The sequence below is a fragment of the Neophocaena asiaeorientalis genome, unplaced genomic scaffold (assembly GCF_003031525.2).
Source record: "Neophocaena asiaeorientalis asiaeorientalis breed wild unplaced genomic scaffold, Neophocaena_asiaeorientalis_V1.1 scaffold25, whole genome shotgun sequence".
NCBI classification, from domain to species: Eukaryota; Metazoa; Chordata; class Mammalia; order Artiodactyla; family Phocoenidae; genus Neophocaena; species Neophocaena asiaeorientalis.
In genome coordinates this window covers 3,166,834-3,191,757 of record NW_020172492.1, presented here as the reverse complement: position 1 = coordinate 3,191,757, position 24,924 = coordinate 3,166,834, and the positions used below count along the sequence as shown (strand labels likewise).

Sequence of the window (24,924 nt, the reverse complement as noted above, 5' to 3'; positions counted from 1 at the left end):
AATGCTCCCTGTACGTGCGCCGTACGTGGGCACGGCGTCCCCGCGCTCCGAGTTTCGGGACGGGATTCGGCCCCGCGCCGAGTGGGAGTCTGGGAGGGGCGTTTCCCGGGCGGGCGCGGCGCCCCCTGGCGGCGGGCGGCGGCCCTAGGGGCCCTGGCGTCGCGAGATCAGGCGTTCTCCGCGGGCAGCCGGCGGCGGGGCCTTGCCTGCTAGCGCGGGGTCCTCGGCGGCCTGGGTGGCTCGTTCCTCAGCTGCTGTCGTAGGCGCGGACAGCTGCCAGTGCTTTTCCTGCCAAAGTACAACATTCAGAAGAAGGAGATTGTGGTGAAAGGGGACGAAGTGATCTTCGGCGAGTTCTCCTGGCCCAAGAATGTGAAGACCAACTACGTGGTTTGGGGGTGAGTCCGGCGCGGCCGGGGCCGGGGGGCGGCGGGGCAGAGTTGGGCGCCCCCGGGCCCCCTTTTTCCGAACCCCTCCCCCCGTTCCCTTTGGGGATGGAGGAAAACCGGTGCTCCGGAGAAAAAGTTTTCCCAGGAGTAGAAGTTGCACTTGTAGGTGAGGAGGGAGCTGGAGGAGAGCTGTTTGCAGCGGTCCATCCTCTGAGCGTCGGGGGAGGGTGCTGTGGCGGTTTGTTTCTGCCAGTGTGTGCCGAGTGCTGGCTGCGTGCATAGGTGTAGAAAGGATCACACCGCCGGGTGCCCAGAAGTCTCTTTTTTGTTCTTTAGTTCCTTTCTCTACGCGGCTGCTCTGTAACTATCTCTGCTGGCCCCTTGCAGCTCCTGATCTGTTCTTTTTCCTTTCCCGATTCCCTCAAGCAGAGAGAAGGGAACCAACTCTGAAGTTAGGACGGGAAAGAGATTCGGTGACTTTGGAACAGTAGTCAGAATCTGTTGGAGGTGAAGGCAGGAGTTTCCTCAGGGAGAAGGTTACTGCTGAAGTGGAGTAATGGGAAAAGTAAATGGGAAAAGACTCTGAAAAAGAATATAGATATATACATATGTATTACGAAAAGAGAGAGAGAGAGAGAGAGATGTCTGATCATCGTTGGGGGCCTTTTGAGTGATGTCTCTCTCAGTGGTGTTTCATTTGGATAGCTAGAAACCTGGGCCAGAACTTCCATACTCGTTTTGTTTGATTGAGTGGGAGCAGTGGGCTTTAGGAAGAGTTGATGAAAAGCTAGGGGAAGTTTAGTTGGTTGGTTTTTATTTTGTATCTTTTGGCCTCGAGGGCTTACGATTTAATTAGCTTTGTGAAATGTTGACGGAGAAATCATTCTGAGTTTTCTGTGTTTTTTCTCTTCCAGAAGGAATTTGCCCAGACAGAATTGCATTTGATTGGGTTTTAAAAACAACTTTTAAGAGTTTGGGGAAAAGAACTTGATTTGGGCAGTGCCAAACTAGAAGCGGTTAGGAGCCCTCTGCCCCACCCATAAGAGCTAGGGGCTGATTGGGTTTTTAACTGATTGGTTTTTCTTTAAAAAATGGTTGAGTACTCGAGGCTGTTCAATCTGAGAACTAGGAAAAATTGTGAGGAGCTGGGTCGGTGCCTCAGAGGAGGTTATCTCGATGAGAGTAGAGGAGATAAGACATAACTTGATAAGAATCTCATTCCCGCTCTTAAAAGAGCAGTCACTTCTACCTGGGGGTGTTAGGAAAGGTTTCACGGACGTGTGTTTGGCATATAGACATGCTACAGATTTTTCTTGAATAAGTGAATGAACAAATGAATAAGCTTTAAGGAATGGATAGGAACTCTGAGGGTGAAATGGTGGGTTTGGTGTTGCAGGAGGGGGGAACTGTGTGGTTAAAGGCATGAGAGCTGGAAAGCAAATGTTTTGACAGCCATTCAGTGAAGCAAGTAGTGAGAAAGGAGTGCTTAGAATAGTAGATTTCAAACTTTGACAGCAGTGTATCACACCAATACCATCATTTTCATTTACTGTTATTCTCTGTGCATATGTAAATACACACGTGTACGTAACATTAAACAATTTATCCTTATTGAATGCAGTGCATTCTATTTTTTGTTTTTTTTGTGGTACTGTTTTGTTTTTTGCGGTACGCGGGCCTCTCACTGTTGTGGCCTCTCCCGTTGCGGAGCACAGGCTCCGGATGCGCAGGCTCAGCGGCCATGGCTCACGGGCCCAGCCGCTCCGCGGCATGTGGGATCTTCCCGGACCGGGGCACGAACCCGTGTCCCCTGCATCGGCAGGCGGACTCTCAACCACTGCGCCACCAGGGAAGCCCTATTTTTTGTTTTTATATATCATAAAGAAATACCAGGTTGTGACTCATATATTATATTTCACAGTACAACGATTGATAAGTGGTGTGTGGTTTGAAATATATTGATTTAGAGGAAAAGTGGAAACAGAGGCTAGAAAAGTAGGTTTGGGGCTGTTTGTATTGGGCGGTATTCAGATGAATTTAAATAAATAACACGTTGATATTTCTAGATAGAATGTAATAGGGAGGGTGGGATTGGACACTAACATTTGTTGAGCAAGTAATAGTATGTGCTTGCAGTGATAGAGCTTGCACTCCTAGACGACATTGTTTTATTACAGGTAGAATTAGTTTTGGTTTTACATCATTGGCTTAATTTGAGGGATGTCATAAGACTCAAATGTCTGAAATTAATTGTTGTGTTGAAGAGCGTTGTTCAGCAGTATCTTACTTAGGAGACAGGATACATATCTTGGAAGTTTAGCACCAGTCGTAGTTGTGCTTCTTTTAATCAGTTTGATTGTTTTTTCTTATGGATCCTAACTGATTAGGTTTCTCTCTCTATTGACAAAGCCCAGAACCTAATTGGGCCCAATTCTAAAAAGTCTGTAGTAATAAAGTATGAATATGGTGTGCTTTCCTTACTTCTTGCTTTTTGTCACTATCTACTTTTGTGCTCCTTTTGCCCAAATGACAGTTGCACTTACTAAATTTCATACTCTATGTGTATCTTTGTTAGCTATGTTAAATCCATCGTTGGATAGCAAAGTGAGTGTAGATAAATTAATACATATGATTAAGCCGAAGGAGTTATATTAGAATTGTGAGTAAAAATCTTGTCTTAATCATTTCAGGACTGGGAAGGAAGGCCAACCCAGAGAATACTACACATTGGATTCTATCTTATTTCTACTTAATAATGTGCACCTATCTCATCCTGTTTATGTCCGACGTGCAGCTGTAAGTAGAATTCATTTAAAAACTCTTTTGATTTGATAGTTGGTATCATTTGGTGTGGATAACTTCCGTCATGTGTTTTAGATCAGAAGAATGAAAAGTTTGTTTGTATCTATATGAAAGTCTCCTGGAGGGTCAAAATTAGATAGATCACTGTGATTTATGCATATTTTTTAAATCTGTGAGTTTTTTACATGTAAGATGTGAGTAATGTTTATAACAACAGAAGTTTTAAAGCTGTTTGTAGGGATGTTTTAAAAAATTTATGAGCCTGTGGAAGGACCTTGATATTCAGAAATCTAGTTTAATTGCAAGGAAAAAAATTTTTTTTGGCATCAAAAAGAACCAAGTTTAGTAGACAGCTTTTTAAAATGAATTTTTAATCAATTTTGTACACTTTTTTCATACTTAATTGATAAATTCATTTGTTTTCAGATGCTTGCAAGATGCCTGCTTTCTGCATCTGAGTGTATGAACAAGAAATATATATTTAGTGTCAAGTATGTATTGAAAAAAGTAATATGTAGGGTGAAACTATTTAAAACTTTGGAAATAGTGAGATAAAATATCAGCATCTAGCTTTATAAAGCTATGTGAGCTCATATTAGATCTTTAAAAACTGAATCAGGCACTAATTAGAATGTTTTGTTGGATAAGTCCCTTCATTTTGGGGTAATAAAGATAATCCAGACACTTGGTATAGGTTTAGATTACGTCTCTGGGGAATGGCTGTAGTACATAACTGATTCTGTAATTGTTAACTGTGGGTCTTAGGACCTTTGGTCATGTAAGATTTAACAGTTATATTTCTTAAATATTTGACAGATGGAAAGGGCAGAAATCTAAAAGTCTAGGGTTCTACAAATTTTGTTTTCTCCTAACTCCTTTGTATTATTTGCTCTTTCTTGTGAGCAGACCATTTCTGAAATGAGTTTTTCTTACTCATAGCCCCTATTTTAGTGTGAATAGACTCATACTTTTTTTTGTTGGTGATAACGTATATATAATTCATTAGTGACCAAATGATGAAGTATGTTATAATACTTAGACACAGTAATTTAAAGAAAATCAATTCAGATATTTTAACTATGATATTCCATGTAGACTAGTTTTTAAAAACAAGCACAAAAAAAATCGGTGGGCTCTTGTTTATACTCATCAGCAGAAATTAAATTTTAACCTAACTTCTTAAAAACAGATTAATTTTAAGTGATTAAATGTAGTTTATCTCTGTCATTGAGGAGCATGTGCAGAATGTTTGCTGCAGTGAAGTATAGTCAGTACTCAACATAAGATAGTTAGCCAGGGATATTAAGGGTTCTTGTTCATTGTTGCTTATATAAAGTAACAAAGGGTTTATAACTGTATAATCCCATAACCATGTTTTTCCCGTACTCTGTTGTCCTTAGTTTACATTATAAAAATGGTAGTGAAAATTGTGGTAATGATAGAATTCATTGAATTCATGGCCCAAGGATGACTTGGTGCCTAAAGTATACAGTTTTATTTGTTTTGCTTACCTCTTTACAAATTGCTAATATAGGAGATTAAAGGAAAACTACTCACGTAGCACAATAGATACATTTTCCAGATTTAATTTTTCAATTGTTTCCCCCTGCTTACAAAATTTATACACACTCAAGGATAAGAAAAGAGATACGTAACGTAGAAAGTAAACAACTGTCGTTAACATTTTTCTGTATAGTCTCCTGATTTTTTCCCTGTGCCTAAGCAACACATACCTATTTTTTTAATCATTTTCTTTTTTCTGTTTTTTAGTTAAAATGTAGTCGATATACAGTAATAAAATATTTTCAGGTGTACAACATAGTGATTCAACATTTATGTACATTGTGAATTAATCACCACAATAAGTCTAGTAACCATCTGTCATCATACAGAATTTTTGCAGTATTATCGAGTATATTCCTTGTGCTGTACATTACATTCCCATGACTTAGTTATTTCATAATTGGGTTGTTTGCTTTTTTGACGTTGAGTCGTGTGAGTTCTTTATATAGTTTGGATGTTAATCCCTTATTGGATATATTGTTTGCAAGTATCTTCTCCCATACAGAAGGTTGCCTTTTCATTTTGTTGATGGTTTCCTTCATGGTGCAAAAGCTTTTTAATTTGATGTAGTCCGTTTTTTTATTTTGTTGCCTTTGCCTGAGGAGACAAATCCAAAAAAATATTGGTAAGACTCATGTCAAAGAACACACTGCCTATGTTTTTTCCTAAGAGTTTTATTGTTTCTTAATTCTTACATTTAAGTCTTTAATCCATTTGAGTTTATTTTTGTATATGGTATAAGAAAGTGGTCCAGTTTGATTCTTTTGCATGTAGTTGTCCAGTTTTCCCAGGACCATTTATTGAAAAGCCTGTCTTTTCCTCAGTATATGTTGTTGGAACATGTACTTATTGTTAATTATGAAAATATAGTTTTAGTGGCTCATTTAGTTTATTTGAAACAGTTCAGTTACCATATTTGGAGGAGGTTTAGTTTGGGTGTGAGAAAAGAAAGCACTTTGGAAACCTTGAATAAAATGAGCAAGCAATGGGACTAAAATGATATTTGTCCTGAAAAGCAAAACATCATGAGTAAAATTAAAAAATAAATACTTAGAATAAGCCAAGGGACAACAAAGACTGTAATCGGTATTTCAAAGAGGATAGGGTTATTGTTTCATTTCTAATGCTCATCTTTTGTATATCTTACTGGAATTTTGAGGATAAAGTTACCAAAAATTAATATGCTTAAAAATTGTCAAGATTTTATTAGGTTCTTTCAGCCTAATTATTTTCTAAAAAACATGATTCTAAATATATGTTATCAAGATACGTTGGAATAAAATTCAGACTTTACAGGATGTTGGTCTTTACCAAGTTTCTTATAATTGTTATTGATTTGATATGTATTTTAAAATTTTGACTTTAGACTGAAAATATTCCAGTGGTTAGAAGACCTGACCGAAAAGATCTACTTGGATATCTCAATGGTGAAGCATGTGAGTAATTTTTTGATTGCTCTCACTCTTAAATAGACATTGTTGCTTTTTTTTTTCCCCTGTGAAATAAGAATTAGTGGGACGAGATCGTGGATTCCCACTAAAAACTTCCCCTACCTGCAGCTGTGTCCACATGCTGTCTTCTCCTTCCTGTTATAGTGGATGCACTTGGCTCTTGGGGCCAGTCACCCCTTCCCTGCGTGTGGGTTTCATCTCCTTTCGCACTCTCAGGGACTCTGCCTTTGCACGTTGCTGCTTCTGTCTTGCATTGTCAGTTCTCTTTCTTCTGCGCCATTCCCTTTAGAACATACACCGTGGTCTCTCTCATTAAAAAAGTTCTCTGAGCCCCCCTGTCCCCCACCTTCCTACTCTCTACTGGTCCATTTGTCTTCTCTTTTTTCATTACAAAATTCTTTGCAAGGGTTGTGTGGTGTCACTGCCTCCTCTTTGCCTCTGATTCTCTCTTGAATCTACTCCAGTCTGACTTTCTTCCTCACCATCTCACTCAAATCACCCTTATGAGCTCAGCACTGACCTAAGGACTAGCAGATCCTTTGGTCTCTCCGCTTCGCAGCTAACTTGACCTCTCAGCCTTTGATACTGTGGACCGCTTACTCCCTTTTGGAAAGCCTTTCTTGACTTGGTGTTTGGGGCACCAGACTCTGGAGGTTCTCTTTCCACTCATTGTCTGCCTCACTTTTTTTCCTTGCTTCCTTATCTCCAACACTGATGTGTTCCTGAGCTTCACATTTAGAAATTCACTGTCAGCATCTTCCCTTGGGTATTTAACAGGCGTGTGAAATGTAGCATATCCACAATAGAGTGCCGAGTCCTTCCTTCCGTTCTCCGCACCGACAGAACGGAAGCAGCAAATCTGTTCTCCCAGTGTTCCCGTCTCAGTAAATGGTACCCCATACACACAGTTGCTTAGGCCACCAACCCTGGAGAAATCTTTGATTCTCTTCTCTCACAGCTCATGTCCGTTCCATCAGCAAGTCCTTTCTTTACCTTAGAAAGTATGACAGCTTCTTACCATTGTACACCCGCCCCGCTCCACCTTCCTCTTTAGACCATTGCGTAGCCCTCCTGAAGGTCCTCGCTCCACTGTTTCCTACAGTGTAGCCTCTGCTCACCACTCAGAGGGACCTATTTTTGAAAAAGCCTCTGAACTTAATTGTGTCACCCACCTGCTCAAGGCCATCCTGTGGCTTCCCGTCCCACTTAGAATACAGTCCATCCTCCTTTCCTGAGCTTCACGACTGTGCTTCTGCCTGTCTCTGTGCCCTCATCCTCTCCCAGTCTTCCTCTGCCCTCAGAAGTCCAGTCTTCCTGGTTCTTTTAGCTTTTCTAACCTTAGAGTCTTTGCACTTGCTGTTCCCTCTGTGTTAACATTTTGTTTCTCTGCGTTGTCACATGACTCACTTCTCACCACCCCATTCAGAGCTGTGCTCTAATGTTGTTCCCTTATATATATATACGTTTATGTTTTTATTTATGTTTACATACACTTTTACATACATGTGTTGTGATATTGGAGTATATTCTTTGAAGTTGATTTCAGTCAGGTTATCTCAGTTTGTAAGTTAAATGGTCAAAAATAGTTTGTCCTCTTACAGACTTTCTAATACAGATTAATCATTTATAATAAAATGCTTTTACAAGCCTGCTTTAAAACATTTTTTAAGGGAAATAACCATATATAAAGTAAGAAATATAACAAATCTTGAACATTCACTTGTAAATATATCCAATACCTGTCTTCAAATATTTATCTTCTCACAGAAATCTTTTTAAATCTTCAGCAACATCGGCCAGTATAGACAGAAGTGCCCCTCTAGAAATAGGTCTGCAGAGATCTACTCAAGGTATGTCTTGTTGCATGTTTATATTGAACTTTCAAACACCAGTCCCCAAACTATATGTTTATTTACTTCTTTTTTCCTTACAGTCAAACGAGCTGCAGATGAAGTTTTGGCAGAAGCAAAAAAACCGCGAATTGAGGTAATGGAACTTTATTTTAAGTGATTTGGTTTTTTTATGGAGATTGGACTCATGTAGTAGTAAGAATTCTTTGCTCATAGTAGTGCTCAGAACTTTTGTTTTCCTGGAAAAGTGGTAATATTAGAATGAACAGTTGATTAATAAGTAGCTTGAGCTATCGTGTAAGATCTCTCACATACAAGCTGTGTGATGGACAAATCACTTTATTTTCTTTATCTTTATACCCTTACGATGAAAGTGTTGGCCTAGATGAGTGGTCAGAAGGCTTGTTCTATAAAGGGCCAGATAGCAGCCACTTCAGGCCTTTTGGGCCTTGTAGTCTTTGTCCAGCTCTTTCACTCTGCCGCTGTAGTGTGAGAGCAGGCACAGGCGATGCATAAATGAACAGGCGAGGCTGTATTCCAATAAAACTTTATGAAACATGGCCAGCCAGATTTGGCCTTTGTGTTGTGTTGTGCCTACCTCTGGAATAAGGTGGTGTAGGAGTTTACTCCACTCTGAAGAGGCGTGAACATGAAGTCCTTATTCCAGTTACTTCTTCCAATATTGACATATCAGGTTATATGTTTTTTTGGTAGCATTTTATAGCCAGCAAGTGGAATATTAGTATTGGTAAACAAGGGTAGTTCATGTTAAATAGAACCCTGTAAGCAGTGCAGTTAACATTGAAAAGAAAATTTGTTGACCAGCTCGTATACTGCATAAGACAATTAAACTTTCGGAGTTTAAATTGTATGAGTACAATACTGTTTATTTAAATTTGTAACAAGCCCTAGATCAGTTGCATATAAACTCTCTGAAAATGGAGGATCATGTATTAGAGGCACACTTAAAATCTGAGAAATGACTGAACTGGCTGTATATCAATGACCAGTATAGGAATAACACTTGGGGTCACCAGTAGTGTTAACATTACTAGAACCTTAAGTTTTGTCATTTCACACTTACATAAAAATCAAATAGTTGTACCTTTTGCCTGCTTCATGAACAGCAAAGCATCCACAATTAAGGATAAGAAAGGTAACTTACAGAGACAGGGTTGGTTGGTAAGTACGTACAGTAGAATCACTGACAAAATTTGATGCTAAGATTACATAATTTTACTTAAGGATACTCTGAGACATAGACACGATGTTTTTCAGATGATAGTGATAATTAGCTCGTTGTTATTCTGTGCTAGGTGATACTGTATGTACTTTATGTATGTCATTAACTCATGTAATCCTCACCCCCACCTCCTGAAGTCTGCAGTACTGTGCATGTCATCTGTGAGCAAACAGGCTCAGAGACAAGTGACTTGCTGAGGTGCACAAAATTGGGATTAGAGCCCAGGCAGTGTGGCTCCTACCTAGTCCACTATCCTGGGTACAAATTTTTTGGCAGTAGAACTGACATTTTCCCCAACTCTCTTTGTGTGTAAGGAAGTTATAATCCACTTTGTACAAAGTGAGTGAATTTAGGACTTCCCTGGTGGCGCAGTGGTTAAGAATCCGCCTGCCAATGCAGGGGACACGGCTTCAAGACCTGGTCCGGGAAGATCCCACATGCTGCGGAGCAACTAAGCCCGTGCGCCACAACTACTGAGCCTGCATTCTAGAGCCTGCGACCCACAGCTACTTAAACCCACGCACCTAGAGCCCGTGCTCCGCAACAAGAGAAGCCACCACAATGAGAAGCCCGCACACCGCAACGAAGAGTAGCCCCCACTCGCCGCAACTAGAGAAAGCCCACGCAGCAACGAAGACCCAACGCAGCCAAAAATAAATAAATTTTTTTAAAAAGTGAATTTAGAGATACCATTTAGTTGGAAAAACGTGAACTTCATTGTTTAATTATTTGAAAAAAAATTGAACATTATCAGAAATGCAAAATTGCTAGGATCTGGTAACTTTAGAAACCAGCAAGAAATAGCATCATAAAATGCTTTCCAGAGCATTTGTAGGGTTAAAATAAATCACATAAATAGCTATTGATATATTACATAAACAGTTTTCAGTTCAGATCTATATTGAGGACCTGCTGGGCACTATGCTAGCAGAGAGAAACCTTAGGATCTGGTTAAAACCTAGGCTGCAGTTGTCTCTAAAATCAGTCTCCTGAGACTTCCTTGGCAGTCCAATGGTTAGGACTCCCTGCTTTCACTGCTGAGGGCCCATGTTCGATCCCTGGTTGGGGACCTAAGCCCCACAAGGCGCACGGTGCGGCCAAAAAAAAAAAAAAAAAAATCAGTTTCCGAAGGAACTTGAGTAATACGTGTTAAATCATTCTTACAAATGGAAAGAATTTAATGTGCTTGTTAAAATATTAATCTTTGCATTCATCTCAGCAATATGCCTGTTTCGAGTTTTACATGGTTAGAACACAATTGGAGCACATCTCTCTGGACCTCTTGAACGTACTGATGGTTTTTATACAATTTCATATTTGTTAGCCATAGACGCTGACTCTGGTTCTCAGTTTTCTTGTCTGTTGAATGTGGGCATTGAACTAGATCAGAATTAGTAAGTTTTGTTTTAAAGTAACCGAACACTTTTCAGACTGACTTTTACCTGAGATTCTCATATCTAAATGAGGTAAAAGTCGAGCTACCAAAGTTGAATTCAGATAAGAAGTGGCTCCTGGGCACTTTGTAGGAAGCTCCTGATGTTCTGAGGAACACACTTTGAAAACCATTAAAGTTTCACTTCTGGTGTTTTGTTCTGTGCTGATAGATTCAGGACCTGGGGCAACAGGTGAAAAAAATCTAGACCCAAAATGAAATTTTTGACTGTGGCAAAGCCTTCTCATAAAATTTAGTTATAAACTTCCCTGAAGAGAAGGAATTTATTTGTTGTATGTTATCTTTCTGAATAAAAGTAGCTATGATATGTTATGGGAAGAACACTTAATCATAGAAAAAACTTACTAAAGTTTATTTGTAAGCTTTTAGTCAGTTTTAATCTTACATGATCCAACATATATTTATTATTGTTGTCTTTATTTAACTAAAAATATTTTAAAATTGACCAAAGGCCAGTGATGCCTGGGACTTATAGGTGGGAACTTGGGTAAGGAAAAGTTATGTGCAGTGTTTTTTGTTGTTGTTCTACAAGTTAAATAAAAATTTAAAATATTCACTGAGTGATTATTTTCAGGATGAAGAGTGTGTACGCCTTGATAAAGAGAGATTGGCTGCTCGTTTGGAGGGTCACAAAGAAGGGATTGTACAGACTGAACAGATCAGGTAAGAATTTCTTTAGTAGAAACTGAACAGTCTAGGTATATGTAAGTATACATGGAAAAAAGGGATATTAGTATGCTGTCTACATGTGTTCTTCATTGCCTTCAGTTCAGAAGATACTTGAGCATGTTTTATGATGGGAGGATTGGAAGCCATTGTGCTACTTATGCTTTCTGGAAGCTTCTTGATTCTGTTACCATATTCATCTTTCCTTTTTAAAAATCACTCTATAATCCAAGCCACTCGTTTATCATGAAATCTTTTGTTGGTTTATAGCAGTGATTAATAAACTTTTTCTGTAAAGTAGCATGTGTTAAATATTTACATTTAACATGATTATTGATATACTTAATTCTAGTTTTAATTTGCTGTTGTTTTCTGTTTGTCTCTTTGTTCTTTTTCCTTTTTGGGGGACTAAAATTTTGTCCCCCAAAAAGGAAATTCATTTAATTTTGGATTAAATGAATACATGCTGTAATTCCTTTCTGTCTTTTTTGTTGGCTGATTAGTTTATGCTGTTGTCCTGTTTGAGTGGTTGCTAGGGTCACAGTCCACCTTCCATGCTCCATCACCGTGTGAGTAAGCACAGAGCCTCAGCTAGAAGGCACTCCCAGTTCCCTCCTCTTGGCCTCTGTGATACTGCTGTCATATATTTTACTCATACGTATGTTATAAACACCAATATGCATCGTTCTTATTCTTGTTTAAACAACTATCTTTTAAAGAGATTTAAATAAGAAAAAAATTTTATATACCCTTTCCATGCCTCTTCTTTACTGTTGTAGACCTGTGTTCCCATATTTTTTCCTTCTGCCTGAAAGACTTCTCACCCCACCCCACAAAAGACTTCTTTTAACATTTCATTTTTGTGCAGGTTTGCTAGTGATTCTTTCAACTTAATTTTTATTTTTGAAAAAGTTTATTTCCCCTTTTTTTTTTTAAATTTTCACTGGATATGGAATTCCAAGCTACGTCTTTTTAAAGTACTTTACAGATGTTGTACTGCTGCCTTCTTGATTGCATTGTTTCTGATTAGAAATCTGTCATCCTTATTTTTGTTTCTTTAAATGTGCCCTTTTTTCTCTGACTACTTTAAAAATTTTCTGTATTGCAGGTTTTGAGCTATGTAATTATCACATGACTTGGAGCAGTGTTCTTCATCTTTCTTGTGCTTGAGGTCCATTGAGCTTTTTGAGGGGATTTTTGGGTTCATAATTTTCATTGAATTTAGAAAATTTTTGGTATTGCTTCTTGAAATTTTTTTCTTTTTCCCTCTTTCTGGCCTAATTCCTCTTATTCTGCTGGAAGCTGTCCAACAGCTCACTTGGGTTCTTTTCTTTTTTTGGATTCTTTTTTCTGTTCATTTTGGATAATTTCTATAGTTCACTAATATTTTCTTCTGTAATTATATTCACATTACATTTGTAGTCTCCAACATTGTATTTTTTTATCTCTACAAGGTGGCTAAATATGCAGTCCATGTCTTTACTTGTTGAGCATGTGGAATAGTTGCATTAATTATTTTAATGTCTTGTTTGCTAGTCCTACGTCTGTGTCAGTTTATAGTGTTTTTGGTTTAGATTTCTCCTCATTTTGGCTTGTTTTTTCCTGTTCCTTTATATGCCTTATAATCTTTGGATACCAGACATTTTGCATTTTATGTTGTTGAGTGCTAGATGTTTTTGTATTCTTCTAAATTTTCTTTAGTTTTGTTTTGGGACACATTTAAATCACTTGGAAACAGTCTTTTCCTTTTGAGTCTTGATTTTAAGGTTTGTTATTTGAACAATGTTAATTTAGAGTAGTTATTCCCCACCATTGCAAAGTCAAGACCATTCTGAGTACTCTACCTAATGCCCCAGGAATATGAGGTTTTCAGTCTGGCTGGTGGCAACAGGTATTATTATTCATCCTGAGTGAGTGCTGGACACTGTTCCCTCTAACACTCTTGGTGGTTCTGTTCCTAGCTTTAGTTTCCACTTGTTTATGTGCTAATCAGTATTCTGCTGGAATACTCGAGGGGGACCTTCTGTGCAGCTCTCTCTTCTCAGGTACTCTGGCCTGTGAGTTTCCATACGCCTTGTTCTTGCGTATGGAAGAATCCCCCCACCATTTTCTCAGATCAGGAAATACACTGTTTTGCCTGGGTTCTCCTCCCTCTGCCATGTTGGAAACTTTCAAGGCCATAAACTGCAGCTTTCATAGGACTTAATTATTTAGTTTGCATTTGTCAGAGATCACTGTCTTTCATTGCTTGATATCATGTATTGTGTAAACTATTGTTTCATGTATTTTGACTGGTTGTTTCAAGACAGGAGAGTTAATCCAGTCACTGTTACTTCATCTTGGCTGGAAGTACAAGTCCAATGATTGAATGTCCAATGCACGTTTGATTACAGTTTAGAAAAGTATTTGGCTCAAGGTATGCTGGTATGCTTTAGATTTTAAGGGAAAGTTGTATATTATTATGTAAAATGAGTCAAATACTAATGCATATAGAGCATATACTTTGAGCAAGTACTTTCATACCTAATGTAAATAAAATACATACTATGTAATACTACCATGTTTAAACCTGCAGGAATTCCTGTCCTTTTCCCACATGTTGTTTAAACGTATTTCAAGATTGTCATCTTGTGATTAGACTAATAATTTTATCAACTGTTGTTAAGGTATCCAAACTCTTTTTCTTGTTTTACATTTTGAAAAATGACACTAAGCTTAAGATTGTGATCTTAATGAAATCTATACTTTCATTGTTGTCTTTTTTGTTTTCTAAATAGTTCTGAAAGCATAGGCTCTGTTTTCTATTTCACATGTTATTTGAAAATAAAGGAAAGAAAAAGAAAATTTCAAAATATTGTTTTATCTTCTAGGCTTTAAAAGGAGTATATGTTTATGTGGCATATAAAAAAGCCTCTGTCATCTATAAAATTGATATGTTGTACATTGTAGCATATAGATTTGAAACCTTGAAATAAGTTTCAAGGAAAACCTAAACTGTGAAGTCTTCACAGAATGAAAAATTTTTACCCCCATTCCAGGGTGGTGCATGCACATGCTCACATATGTGTCTGTGTTTGTATAATTTGCATGGGTGGGAGGGAGGGTTAGCAAGTAAAAGTCTCATAGAAAAGGGCTTTTTTGGGGGGTGGGGGGAAGTGCAGAGAAAGGTTTATTGCAGGGCCAAGCAAGGAGAACAGGTGGCTTGTGCTCAAAAAACCCAAACAATCCGAAGGGTTTCAGCAAAGTAGTTTTAAAGGCAGAGTGAGGGAGGGGTGTCCCAGGGTATGTGATCAGCTTGTGCAAAATCTCTGATTGGGAGGGCAAAAGGTTAAAAAAAATGTGAAAAATTTTTTGCATTGTTCCTTCTAAGAAATTACTAATTTGCTTATAGTGCAATATTTCTATAGGGTCTCTTTCTTACATGGTTATAAGTTATCAAACATGTCAGTTTTATATATAAGAAGGAAAGCTTAATTATTGCCACTTGTAGTGTTACTACCAGGAACTTAAAAATGTCACAAAATATTTTATGATGTGCTCAAGAGATCCTTGCTGTGAATATTAAGAAAGAAATTGCTTTCAGGTCTTTGTCCGAAGCTATGTCAGTGGAAAAAATTGCTGCAATCAAAGCCAAAATTATGGCTAAGAAACGATCTACCATCAAGACTGACTTAGATGATGATATAACTGCCCTAAAACAGAGGAGTTTTGTGGATGCTGAAGTAGACGTGACCCGAGATATTGTCAGCAGAGAAAGGGTGTGGAGGACGCGAACAACTATCTTACAGAGCACAGGAAAGGTAATTGAAATATTTTATTTGTTCGTTAGAGTCAGTGTGTGTGTTTCATCTACAGTTGGTTATAAAACTGGTTAAAGTTTCCCATGAGGAGGAAGTTTCAAGTTTATATCTGACAGATCGGTAATAACGTAGACTTCTAAGGGGCCATATTTACCATTCCATTCTAGCATGTGTTTGGTTGTTGGTCACCAGAGAGACTGATGAAAAAGTCTGATTCAAAGTGCAAGTCCCTTTATTTTCACCTCATTTGTAAATCCAAAGAGGTCTACAGTTTTCTTGTTGATGAGATTTTTGCTTAAACCTAATGAACAAGGAATATTGATGGCAAGCTCTCTGATCATTAATACCGTTATTAATTTTTTTCCTCACAAAGTAGAGAACTTAACGAAAATCAGTCAGCAAACATGTATTGAGTGTGTTTGATACATTATAGTCTGTTAGGTGGATGTTTATTCCTTATTAATGGAGTTGTTTTGTTTTTTGCTACAGGATTGTGGGTTTTCTTCCTTCCCTTTCCTCCCTCCTCCTCCCCTTCTCCCTGTCTCCTTCCCTTCCTATTCCCTTCCTATTCATGATTACAAAAACTGCATTAAAAAACATCCTTGTTGGGCTTCCCTGGTGGCGCAGTGGTTGAGAGTCCGCCTGCCGATGCAGGGGACGCGGGTTCGTGCCCCGGTCCGGGAGGATCCCACATGCCGCGGAGCGGCTGGGCCCGTGAGCCATGGCCGCTGAGCCTGGGCGTCCGGAGCCTGTGCTCCGCAGCGGGAGAGGCCACAACAGTGAGAGGCCCGTTTACCACAAAAAAAAAAAAAAAAAATCCTTGTTCATACACCTTTGTGCATTTATGTCTATATAGCAAAAGGATTAATTCCTAGAAGTGAATTGCTGATTAAAGGAGATATGTACTTTAAATTTTGAAAGATAAGTTGAAAGGTACTGGATGTTTAGTATCTTAATACATCTCCAAAAAGGTTGCGTTGATTCTGTTTCACTTACCTCTTTTCACCTGTCTTTTCCTCCCACACATCCGAATTTTCCCTTAAATGTTAATTCTTCACTGATGCCCAGTTCACAGTGGTGATTTGGTGAGAAGGTTTATAGAAGTTATGAGATTACTGATGAAAGTGAACTTTAACATTGGTTCAGGCAGACTGATTTTCTTTGCAGTTATTTTTGGATTCTGGCCTTAAGTTTACTGTGCCATTTTAGTAGGAATAAAGCTACTAGAAAAGAATATATGAAGGAAAGAATTCTTTTTCTTTTGTACTTTGACTTGTTTTACAAAGTACTTGAGGTCAAGGTTAAGAGTCATTCTCCAGAGCTTAGAATTATAGAGAAATTTGAGAACATGAGTAAACTTTCATTTTTGTATTTAAAATAAAGTGATCTGTTGATACGCATTTTTACTGCCTAGTATGGCTAATAGTTAAATATTGTTACTTATATTGTTCTACCAACGTTCATTGTAATGTTTGAAATGAACAATTTTCTTTGAGCTCTAGGTGGCAGGATTGTACCATCATTTCAAAACTTAAGTGTTCTAATATAATTTACTGTTGTTGGCACCAATGTGTAATTTTAAAAATAAGTTAATACTAGAAGAACTGTTTGGTAGCTAGGTTTGTTTCTATGAGTATGAACATTTTTAAAAGTCAAAAGCAACAATTTTAACTGAAACCCTCTCTGTATACTGTTCTCATCTGCAAAACTCTAAAATAAACCCTCTAAAAAAACCTTTTTAGGTGCTTATAGCCCTGAAAGGCCCTGTGATTTTTGACAGATCTTCATTATTACCCAGGTATCAGGACTTTCTTTTTTTCTGAGTTTCCGAAATAAAAGACAGGTTTAAAATTCCATGAAAAATGTAACTACATACTTTTGTAGTTATATTACCACTGCAAACACCCTACAAAAAGGCAGCCTGATTTCATAATACTGTTTAAAACATACTTTTAAACTTACATACACTAGTATATGTTCATCTTTGAAAGATTGATAAAAAGAGACCACTAAAAGGAAGATAATAATCCCCTGTAATTCTACCACACAAAGATAGCTAGTAACATTTTGATTGATTCTTCTAGAGTTTGTGTCTCTCATGAAATGCTTTATTATTTTTAAAGTAATGAAATTTGACTTTCATATTTTCAACTATTTTCATAATAGGATTAAGATTTTATTTGCATATGTCACTGTGTTGACCTTCTCACTGCTGGTGCAAAAGCAGTGGTTGGTTAACTGCTGGCATCTTGGCATGAATCAAAGCATTGGCACCAAACTTTGCTAGTAGCCATTTTGTTCTTCACCTACTAATGATGTCCTTGGTGAAATTTGAAAATTTACTAATTTTATTAAATCTTAACCTTTGAGTATATGTCTTTCTAGTATTTTCTGTGATGAAATCAGAGCATACAAAGCACTCCTGCATCCCCAAATGTGATGATTGTCTCCACAAAGAGCACTTGTGCATTTGGCATTTTTTCGAAAATGAGGGAAGAAAGCCTGTTCATTCAAGAAATGGAACTGACAGTATTTGTTGCCAGTAATAAAATGCGAACTTCCATGAGAAAATTAGAATGTGGGAGGTTTCTTTCTGCTACTGAGACCTTAACAGTTTCCTAAATTTAACATAGTGCCACTCTTCCTTGTCCTTACTTTTTGTGCATTTTGGAAAATACTTTTTCATAAAAACAAGTTATTTTTACGTGGAATAGTTTTTTCCCTCATTTTTGTAGGAATTAATATTTTAAAAACATTGTAGTTTAAATTTGTAATGTGATAAATATTGTAACCTATATAATAAAACTCTTTAGGGTGTGCCATAATTCTCGAGAGTGGGAAGGGGTTGTGAGACATTTGTTTGCTGTCCTAAAGAATTATAGGAACTTGTAAGTACTATTAGTGGGGCAATGGTTAAAGTTATGTTTCAGGCTGTCTCTCCTTTTGTAAGCATGTTTATTTGTGTAATATTTATTCAACACCTACCAGCCAGGCACGTGGTGGGCACTCACTAGAGATGCATTGGTCCTGGCTTTCACAGAGGTTATATTCTTTAATAGGAGAGAGAAAATTAAATAAGCAGTAATTGTGACGTATGACATTATAGGGATGCTACCCAAGAAGGGCAGCTAACTTGGTCTAGAACCACGAGGAGAGAATGATACCTAAATAGTAAAAAGTAATTAGGAGGGACAAGCTGTCCAAGCCAAAGAAACAATATTCTTAATTGTATAGAGAAGAGAAACCATTTGAGGTTCACGAGGACAGGGATGACGTCTCTCTTAGTCGTCATTGTGTCTGAGTGCCAAGCGAGGTGTTTGGCTTATAGTCAAAACATGTTGCTTAAAATGGTAAGTGATTGACAGGCAGAATTAGAAGAGCCCCAAGGGAACTGAGGGAGAGACTCAGGTAAAAGAAGAATATTTCATGAAGGAAGGAGGAGTCAGATTCGTCAGCTTTGTTCAGTGTTGCTAAGGTTGTTCATGCAAAAGTTAAGTTAAATTTTTAAATTGCATTCCAACTTAAAAACTTTGAAAAGTGCATGTTGAGTCCTAAAAAACAGTATCTTAAAACTTTCAACATCTCATAAAAATTATAGCAGTCTGAAATTAGCACTGGAGTTTATTAATACCTAGAAGAGAATATAGTAGTTGATTTCTTTCAGAAGGATTAATTTCTTTTAGAATTAAGAAGCCCCCTTGGCAACAAATCTGCCATATTTTTATTTTTTTTAATGTTAACTTGTTTCCTGGTTACATATTTGAATAAATGGAGAATATGAATGAATTTATAGCCAGTTATGCACTTTAAGTAAAATGAAAATAAGTGAGTAACACGGGGTTTATAATAATTGGTCTTTGGGTGAATTTCCTAGTAACAGTTGATTCTTACTTACTTGTGTAGTAATCGTACCTCATTATGATGTAGTAGGGAAGAATTGATAGGAAGAAAACTGAGTCTGAAATTGTTTATTAAGTAAACTTACTGCTTTTGGATATTTAATTTTAAGAAGACTTAATAATTAAAATCCATTTGTTTCAGAATTTTTCCAAGAATATTTTTGCAATTCTTCAATCAGTAAAAGCCAGAGAAGAAGGGCGTGCACCTGAACAGCGACCGGCCCCAAATGCGGCACCTGTGGTAAGAATGTTTTGCTGCTTATGTAGTAATTTTAATGAAAGCGATTATTCCGTGTTGTAATTTTGAAAACATCTTGGAGTATTTATTTGCTTCTTTATTGTATAGTTGACATACAATGTTATATTAGTTTCAGGTACACAACATAGTGAGTCTGCATTTATATATATTACAAATTGATCAGAACCGTAAGTCTAGTAACCGTCTGTTACCATACACAGTTATTGCAGTATTAATGACTGTATTCACTATGCTGTATATTGCATCCCTGTGACTTAATTATTTTGTAATTGGAATTTTGTACCTCTTAATCCCTTTTACGTATTTTGCCCCAACTCCCCCCAACCCCTTCGGTGACCACCAGTTTGTTCTCTACATCTGTGAGTCTGTTTCTGTTTTGTTTGGTTTGTTGATTTGTTTTCTTTTTTAGATTCCACATATAAGTGAAATCTACGAAGCCAGTTTCATAAGGTTCAGCAAAGGAAAATTAATATGCAAATAAAATCTTTTTATATAGAATTTTTGAAAATATGTCAAAATTTGGTAGAGTACTAATGCAGTCTTTGCAAGAACTAGTAGTTTTATTTGTTCATGAAATCCTTGGTGTTTACCCTTTTAGAGGTAGTGAATTTTTGCCAGTATTTAGACGAACACTTGAGGTGACTTTCTGGCAAGTTTTTAAGTGCCTCTTATTTGTCAGGCAGTTTGCTGACAAGGATACAAGAGGGACAAGAACGACAGCCCCTTTGAGCTTGTAGTCTAGCGGGACATACAGATGAGTCAGACAGGTAGTGGGGCAGGTGCCGTTATGGTGAAACACAGGGCGCCTATGGTCATGAATTGGTTGACATCTTGAATAGCAGCTGGCATGAAACTTATGTCAAATCTTAAAACAGTTCGGCCGTTATCTTCTTGACTGAATATTCTGTGTGTTTCTGTAATCATTAAAATACTTGAAAATTTTAATGTTTGGCATTTCAGAATAGAAGTGTATACCTAGTGACAGTCTTGAATGAGTATCTTTTATTTGGAATAATAATAGCGGTAGCATCCTGTTGTAACGAAATGAAGCATATTTCAGTATTTATGAATACCATGAATTTCCCAAGCAATTTTGGGAATATTCTTTAAATCTGCTTCTTTAGATTATTAGACTGAGTTTTATATTAAGTATTTTTGAATTAAATTATACATCATTAGATTAGCAAGTTTTTCTCAGTATTTTTAAAAAACACCTTTGTTAGCTTCAGTTTTACACTGTACATTGATACCTGGGTTTATTGCCATTGTTATTTATTTAATATAAGGATTAGTAATTGGAATAATTCGGTTAAAAGGCTCCAGAGTGTCAGCCCAATAAGCTTTGCATTAAAAGATTTTTTTGTTAAAGAAAAATAATTCATGACTGGAGACAGTTTATTAATTTGTGAAGAAATTTAAGTAATTAGAATGAAATTACTAAGTACACCGATTTTATTTCTGCAATGTCTAAGAATTTTGCTTTGTGCCTTTGTGCACGTTTACTTGGGGTCCTTTGCCTTGTCCCTGGCAGGGATGGTAATTTTCTAACAGTAAATAGTATCTTGAAAATCAGCTTCAGATGATTCCCCACTTTTGTCTACTCCTTGTTTTTGTCTTATTGGCTCAAATATTGAGAAGAAGAAGGCTTAGAAAACAATACCCTTATTGTGTTTTTTTATTATGAGTATTAAGTAACAATTTAAACAATATTGACATGTAACTCATAGTTATTATATTTTTCTACAGGATCCCACACTGCGTACCAAGCAGCCTATTCCAGCTGCCTACAACAGGTACGACCAGGAAAGATTCAAAGGAAAAGAAGGCAAGTTACTTAATTTTGGTCTTCCCCTTACCGTGGCCGTGCTGAACTTGAGAGGCACTGTGGCCTGGTGTTCGGGGCAGGGGCTGGCGAACTAACGTCTGCAGGCCAAGTCTGTGCCACCACGTACGTGTTTTCGTGAATCAAGTATTGTTGGAACACAGCCACACTCATTCACTTTTGTGTTGCCTGTGGCTCCTTTAGTGCTGTGACAGCAGTTTGAATTGCAACAGAGATCGTGTGGCCTTCAAAGCCTAAAAATACTGTCCAGCATTTTACAGAATAATTTTGATAAGTTACTTTAAGTGCAGTCTCTTTCAGTTTCCTCCTGTGTGTCATTACAATACTAATAGTAGCGTTGTAGTAGTCCCTATCTTTTAGTGTTACTGTGGGGATTAAACTAGTTAATGAAGTCCACAGAATAGTAACTGGTATGTATAATAAGCTGTCTATAAATATTTACTGCTATTAGCCTTAATTCTATTTCTCAGAAGTTTATTTTAGAATGGAAATTCTATATATAAAATCATATTTCCCCATTTATAAAGGTATACATTGAGAACTTGGGAAGCATAGATTTTAGAGTAGGCATGTGAGGACTTGTTTTGTGATAGCTACACAGCTAATTCAATAGTGAACCATTTCCGCATCAGTAAGGTGGCTAGTGAGGGGTGCCTGATGTCAGCGCAACTTCTCTTGGGATCTTCATTTATCTTGACTTCATTCGTGAAAAAATGGGTTAGAGGCAACTAGAAGTTTATCATTTACGATTTTTTTCCTGCATAATCTGAAATCTCCATTTAAGTTTATTAAAGGGTTTGTTGTCTTTATACAGTGAATTTTGTGTGCTGGTTTCATTTGCTGGATAAAGGCATGTACTGAATCCATGGTGTAGAAAGACAGTAATGTGTTCTTTTATCCACTGCAATGTTTTTCTTTTGGGACGAATTTATATAAAGTAGGGGTTGACAAATTAGCGCCCACAGACCAAATCTGAACCTCCTTGGGCCAAATCAGGCTGTGCTCATTTGTTTACATATGTTGTTCATCCTGCTTTTGCACCACAACTGCAAAATTCAGGAGTCGTGACAGAGACTATATGGCTTGCAGTGTGTAAAATATTTAATATCTGACCCATCACAGAAAGGTATATTGGGCCTCTGTCCTGGAGTCCCTGTCGCTATTTACAACATGGCTTTTCTGTGAGTTACATAACATATGCTGATGATTGTAATTTTGGAACACAGCTTTTTATAAGTTAAGGAGGTCTCATGGTATTAGATGCTTTTAGTGGTGCTGTAGTTGAATATTAGGACTAAATAATTTGGGGGTTATAAAGTATTTTATTCAGTCTAATTTTTGATATTTCCAACCAACTATATGACCGTTGAACATGGTTTTAGAGTCCTAACCAGCTTCTACATTTTGGGCTCATTGGTGTGTATTGAATGTATTTTGGAGACCAGTACTCCTTTTAAAGTTTCTAACTTCACAAGTATGTAATTTAACTTTATATCTATAGTAGATTCAGGGCTTTGTTATTCTGTTGAACTGTCAGATATAATATAGATTATTACTTTAAGTTTGTTGTTTATCATGAAATATGTAAAGTCTAATGGTAACCTCCCTTTCTTTATAGAAACGGAAGGCTTCAAAATTGACACTATGGGCACCTATCATGGTATGACGCTGAAGTCTGTAACGGTAAGTCACTCTGAATGCAGAGGTTCTTTTGTTCCATTCATTTCATGTGAGTAGCAGATGTTGAAGGAAATCTTTGTTCTCCAACATTTTCAATTTCATACATTTATCTTTAATGACCAGTTGTGCTGACAGAGCTGTGGGGTGATTATTTGATTCATGGGTGTCTTTTTTTTTTAAACTGAGTGTAAAGAAAAGCTGTTTTGATTAACTTGCAAGTAGATTGGATGCTACCTGGTTAGAGAATTTAAAGTCAGTGAGGAGTTATGAGGTTCAATTTGGGAGAGTTCTTTGCCATAATATCTCATGTTATTAAAATGTAACGCTGGGGCTTCCCTGGTGGCGCAGTGGTTGAGAGTCCACCTGCCGATGCAGGGGACGCGGGTTCGTGCCCCGGTCCGGTAGACAGATTGCAGTGGTTGATGTCATACTGTAAGTTGCATACTTGACACAGCCAAATACATGACGTCCATGATTATAAGCCTTCGGCTCACTTTTAGCAAACTTTTTTTTTTTTATGTCCTAAAGATGGTTATTTCTAGGTGATCTGACCAAGGCCCGTTTTTTAAAAAATAAGTTTCAGTTGTACAACGTTGTAGTAACATCTGTATATGCTACAGAGTGATCACCACCACAAGTCTAGGTACCATACACCATACAGCTGACCCCTTCACCCATTTCACTCACCTCACAACTACCTATCCCTTTGGTAACCACTAATCTATGCAATAATCTTTGTTATCTGTGAGTCTTTGTTCTTTTTTTAGTTTCTGCACTGATATTTGTCTTTATATGTATTTTGCTAAAACACTTATTTTTAAATTGTCATCAGATTTGTTTTTGTATTATTGAAATTGTACGTGGACGCATTATTCATTCAACAAGTGCTTATGAGTATTTGTGTCAGACCGTGTTCTGGTTGCTAGGGTTGTTGCTGTGAATAAGCCAGATAGGACTCTTTACAGAAAGGAGTGAGACAGGCCTCTCTGAGGAGGTGACAGTTGAGCCAGAGCCTGGTGACGAGCATTCCATGAAAGACACGCAGGGTCAGAATTGAGGCCCATACAGCAGCACGCAGGCCAGTGTTTTGAAATTACTCTTTGAAATTACTTTGAAATTACTCTGATAATTGTTTCTTTTTAGTTGAATCTCAAACTTATCCTTTCAGTGTAATGTTTTTTCCTCCTCTTTTGAAATTATTACCTCTTTGTGAGCTTGCAAGTTTCACCAACTTTCTACCTCATTCTCCAGTTAAGAAAGTTTCTGTTATGAGATCCACCCAGACATACCAGGCAGTTAAGAGTATGTTAAAGGCTTTGTTGCACAGATGTGACTTCCTTTCTAATTTATGTGCAGCTCTGCTACCATTGTTCTTCAGGGTTTTGATATGCCTGGTTGATGTACAGAGTTACCAAGATTAGTTTCAATCTGCATTAGGATTGATCTGCATGTCTTTTAAGTTCAAGACACCAGAGTTCTCTTAGATGTTAGACTAAATTAATAAGTCACATTATGCAGACTAGAAAATTTTCATACAAATGAGTTTTTTTCTGTATCTGTTACAGAGAAGGAAGGGGTATGTGTTTTGATAATATTTCATAAGAACCATAAGTTATTGAAATCTATAGAAATTAGGGCCCAGGCAGTATATTTTGTAACACTTTGTAAAGATAATAATTTGTTGAAGTTTATTATAGGAACAGAAGCTCTGGTACCTTAAAGTTACAAGTTTGTATAGTATAGCTTTTGAATTGTGCCAAGAAATACAGAGGCACACCACCTCTTGAAGAGTAGTTAGAGGACTTTCCTGGGTTGGGACACTTCCCCCAAAATGTGTCACTTGGGTTCTATAATGTTTAAGAAATACTGGATTAAGCAGATTTTGTGCTATAGGAATCTCATCGTTTTTAATGTATAAATCTCTCTCTTTTTTTTTTTTTTGCGGTACACGGGCCTCTCACTGTTGTGACCTCTCCCGTTGCGGAGCACAGGCTCCGGACGCGCAGGCTCAGCAGCCACGGTTCAC

The 24,924-nt window shown here is 37.5% G+C and overlaps 1 protein-coding gene across 1 annotated transcript in view; it reads left to right on the top strand.

The window, feature by feature from the left end:
* The first annotated feature begins 292 nt into the window (after window positions 1–292).
* CDC73 (cell division cycle 73) overlaps window positions 293–24,924 on the top strand; it is a 95,640-nt gene continuing 71,008 nt past the window's right edge. The window contains exons 1-10 of the mRNA XM_024738211.1: window positions 293–398; window positions 3,080–3,185; window positions 6,121–6,190; window positions 7,993–8,055; window positions 8,139–8,191; window positions 11,326–11,414; window positions 15,001–15,217; window positions 19,259–19,357; window positions 21,122–21,200; window positions 22,837–22,901. Of these exons, the coding sequence (XP_024593979.1) occupies window positions 15,017–15,217; window positions 19,259–19,357; window positions 21,122–21,200; window positions 22,837–22,901 (444 nt within the window). The 5' untranslated portion in view covers window positions 293–398; window positions 3,080–3,185; window positions 6,121–6,190; ... (2 more) ...; window positions 11,326–11,414; window positions 15,001–15,016. The remainder of the gene's footprint in view (window positions 399–3,079; window positions 3,186–6,120; window positions 6,191–7,992; window positions 8,056–8,138; window positions 8,192–11,325; window positions 11,415–15,000; window positions 15,218–19,258; window positions 19,358–21,121; window positions 21,201–22,836; window positions 22,902–24,924) is intronic.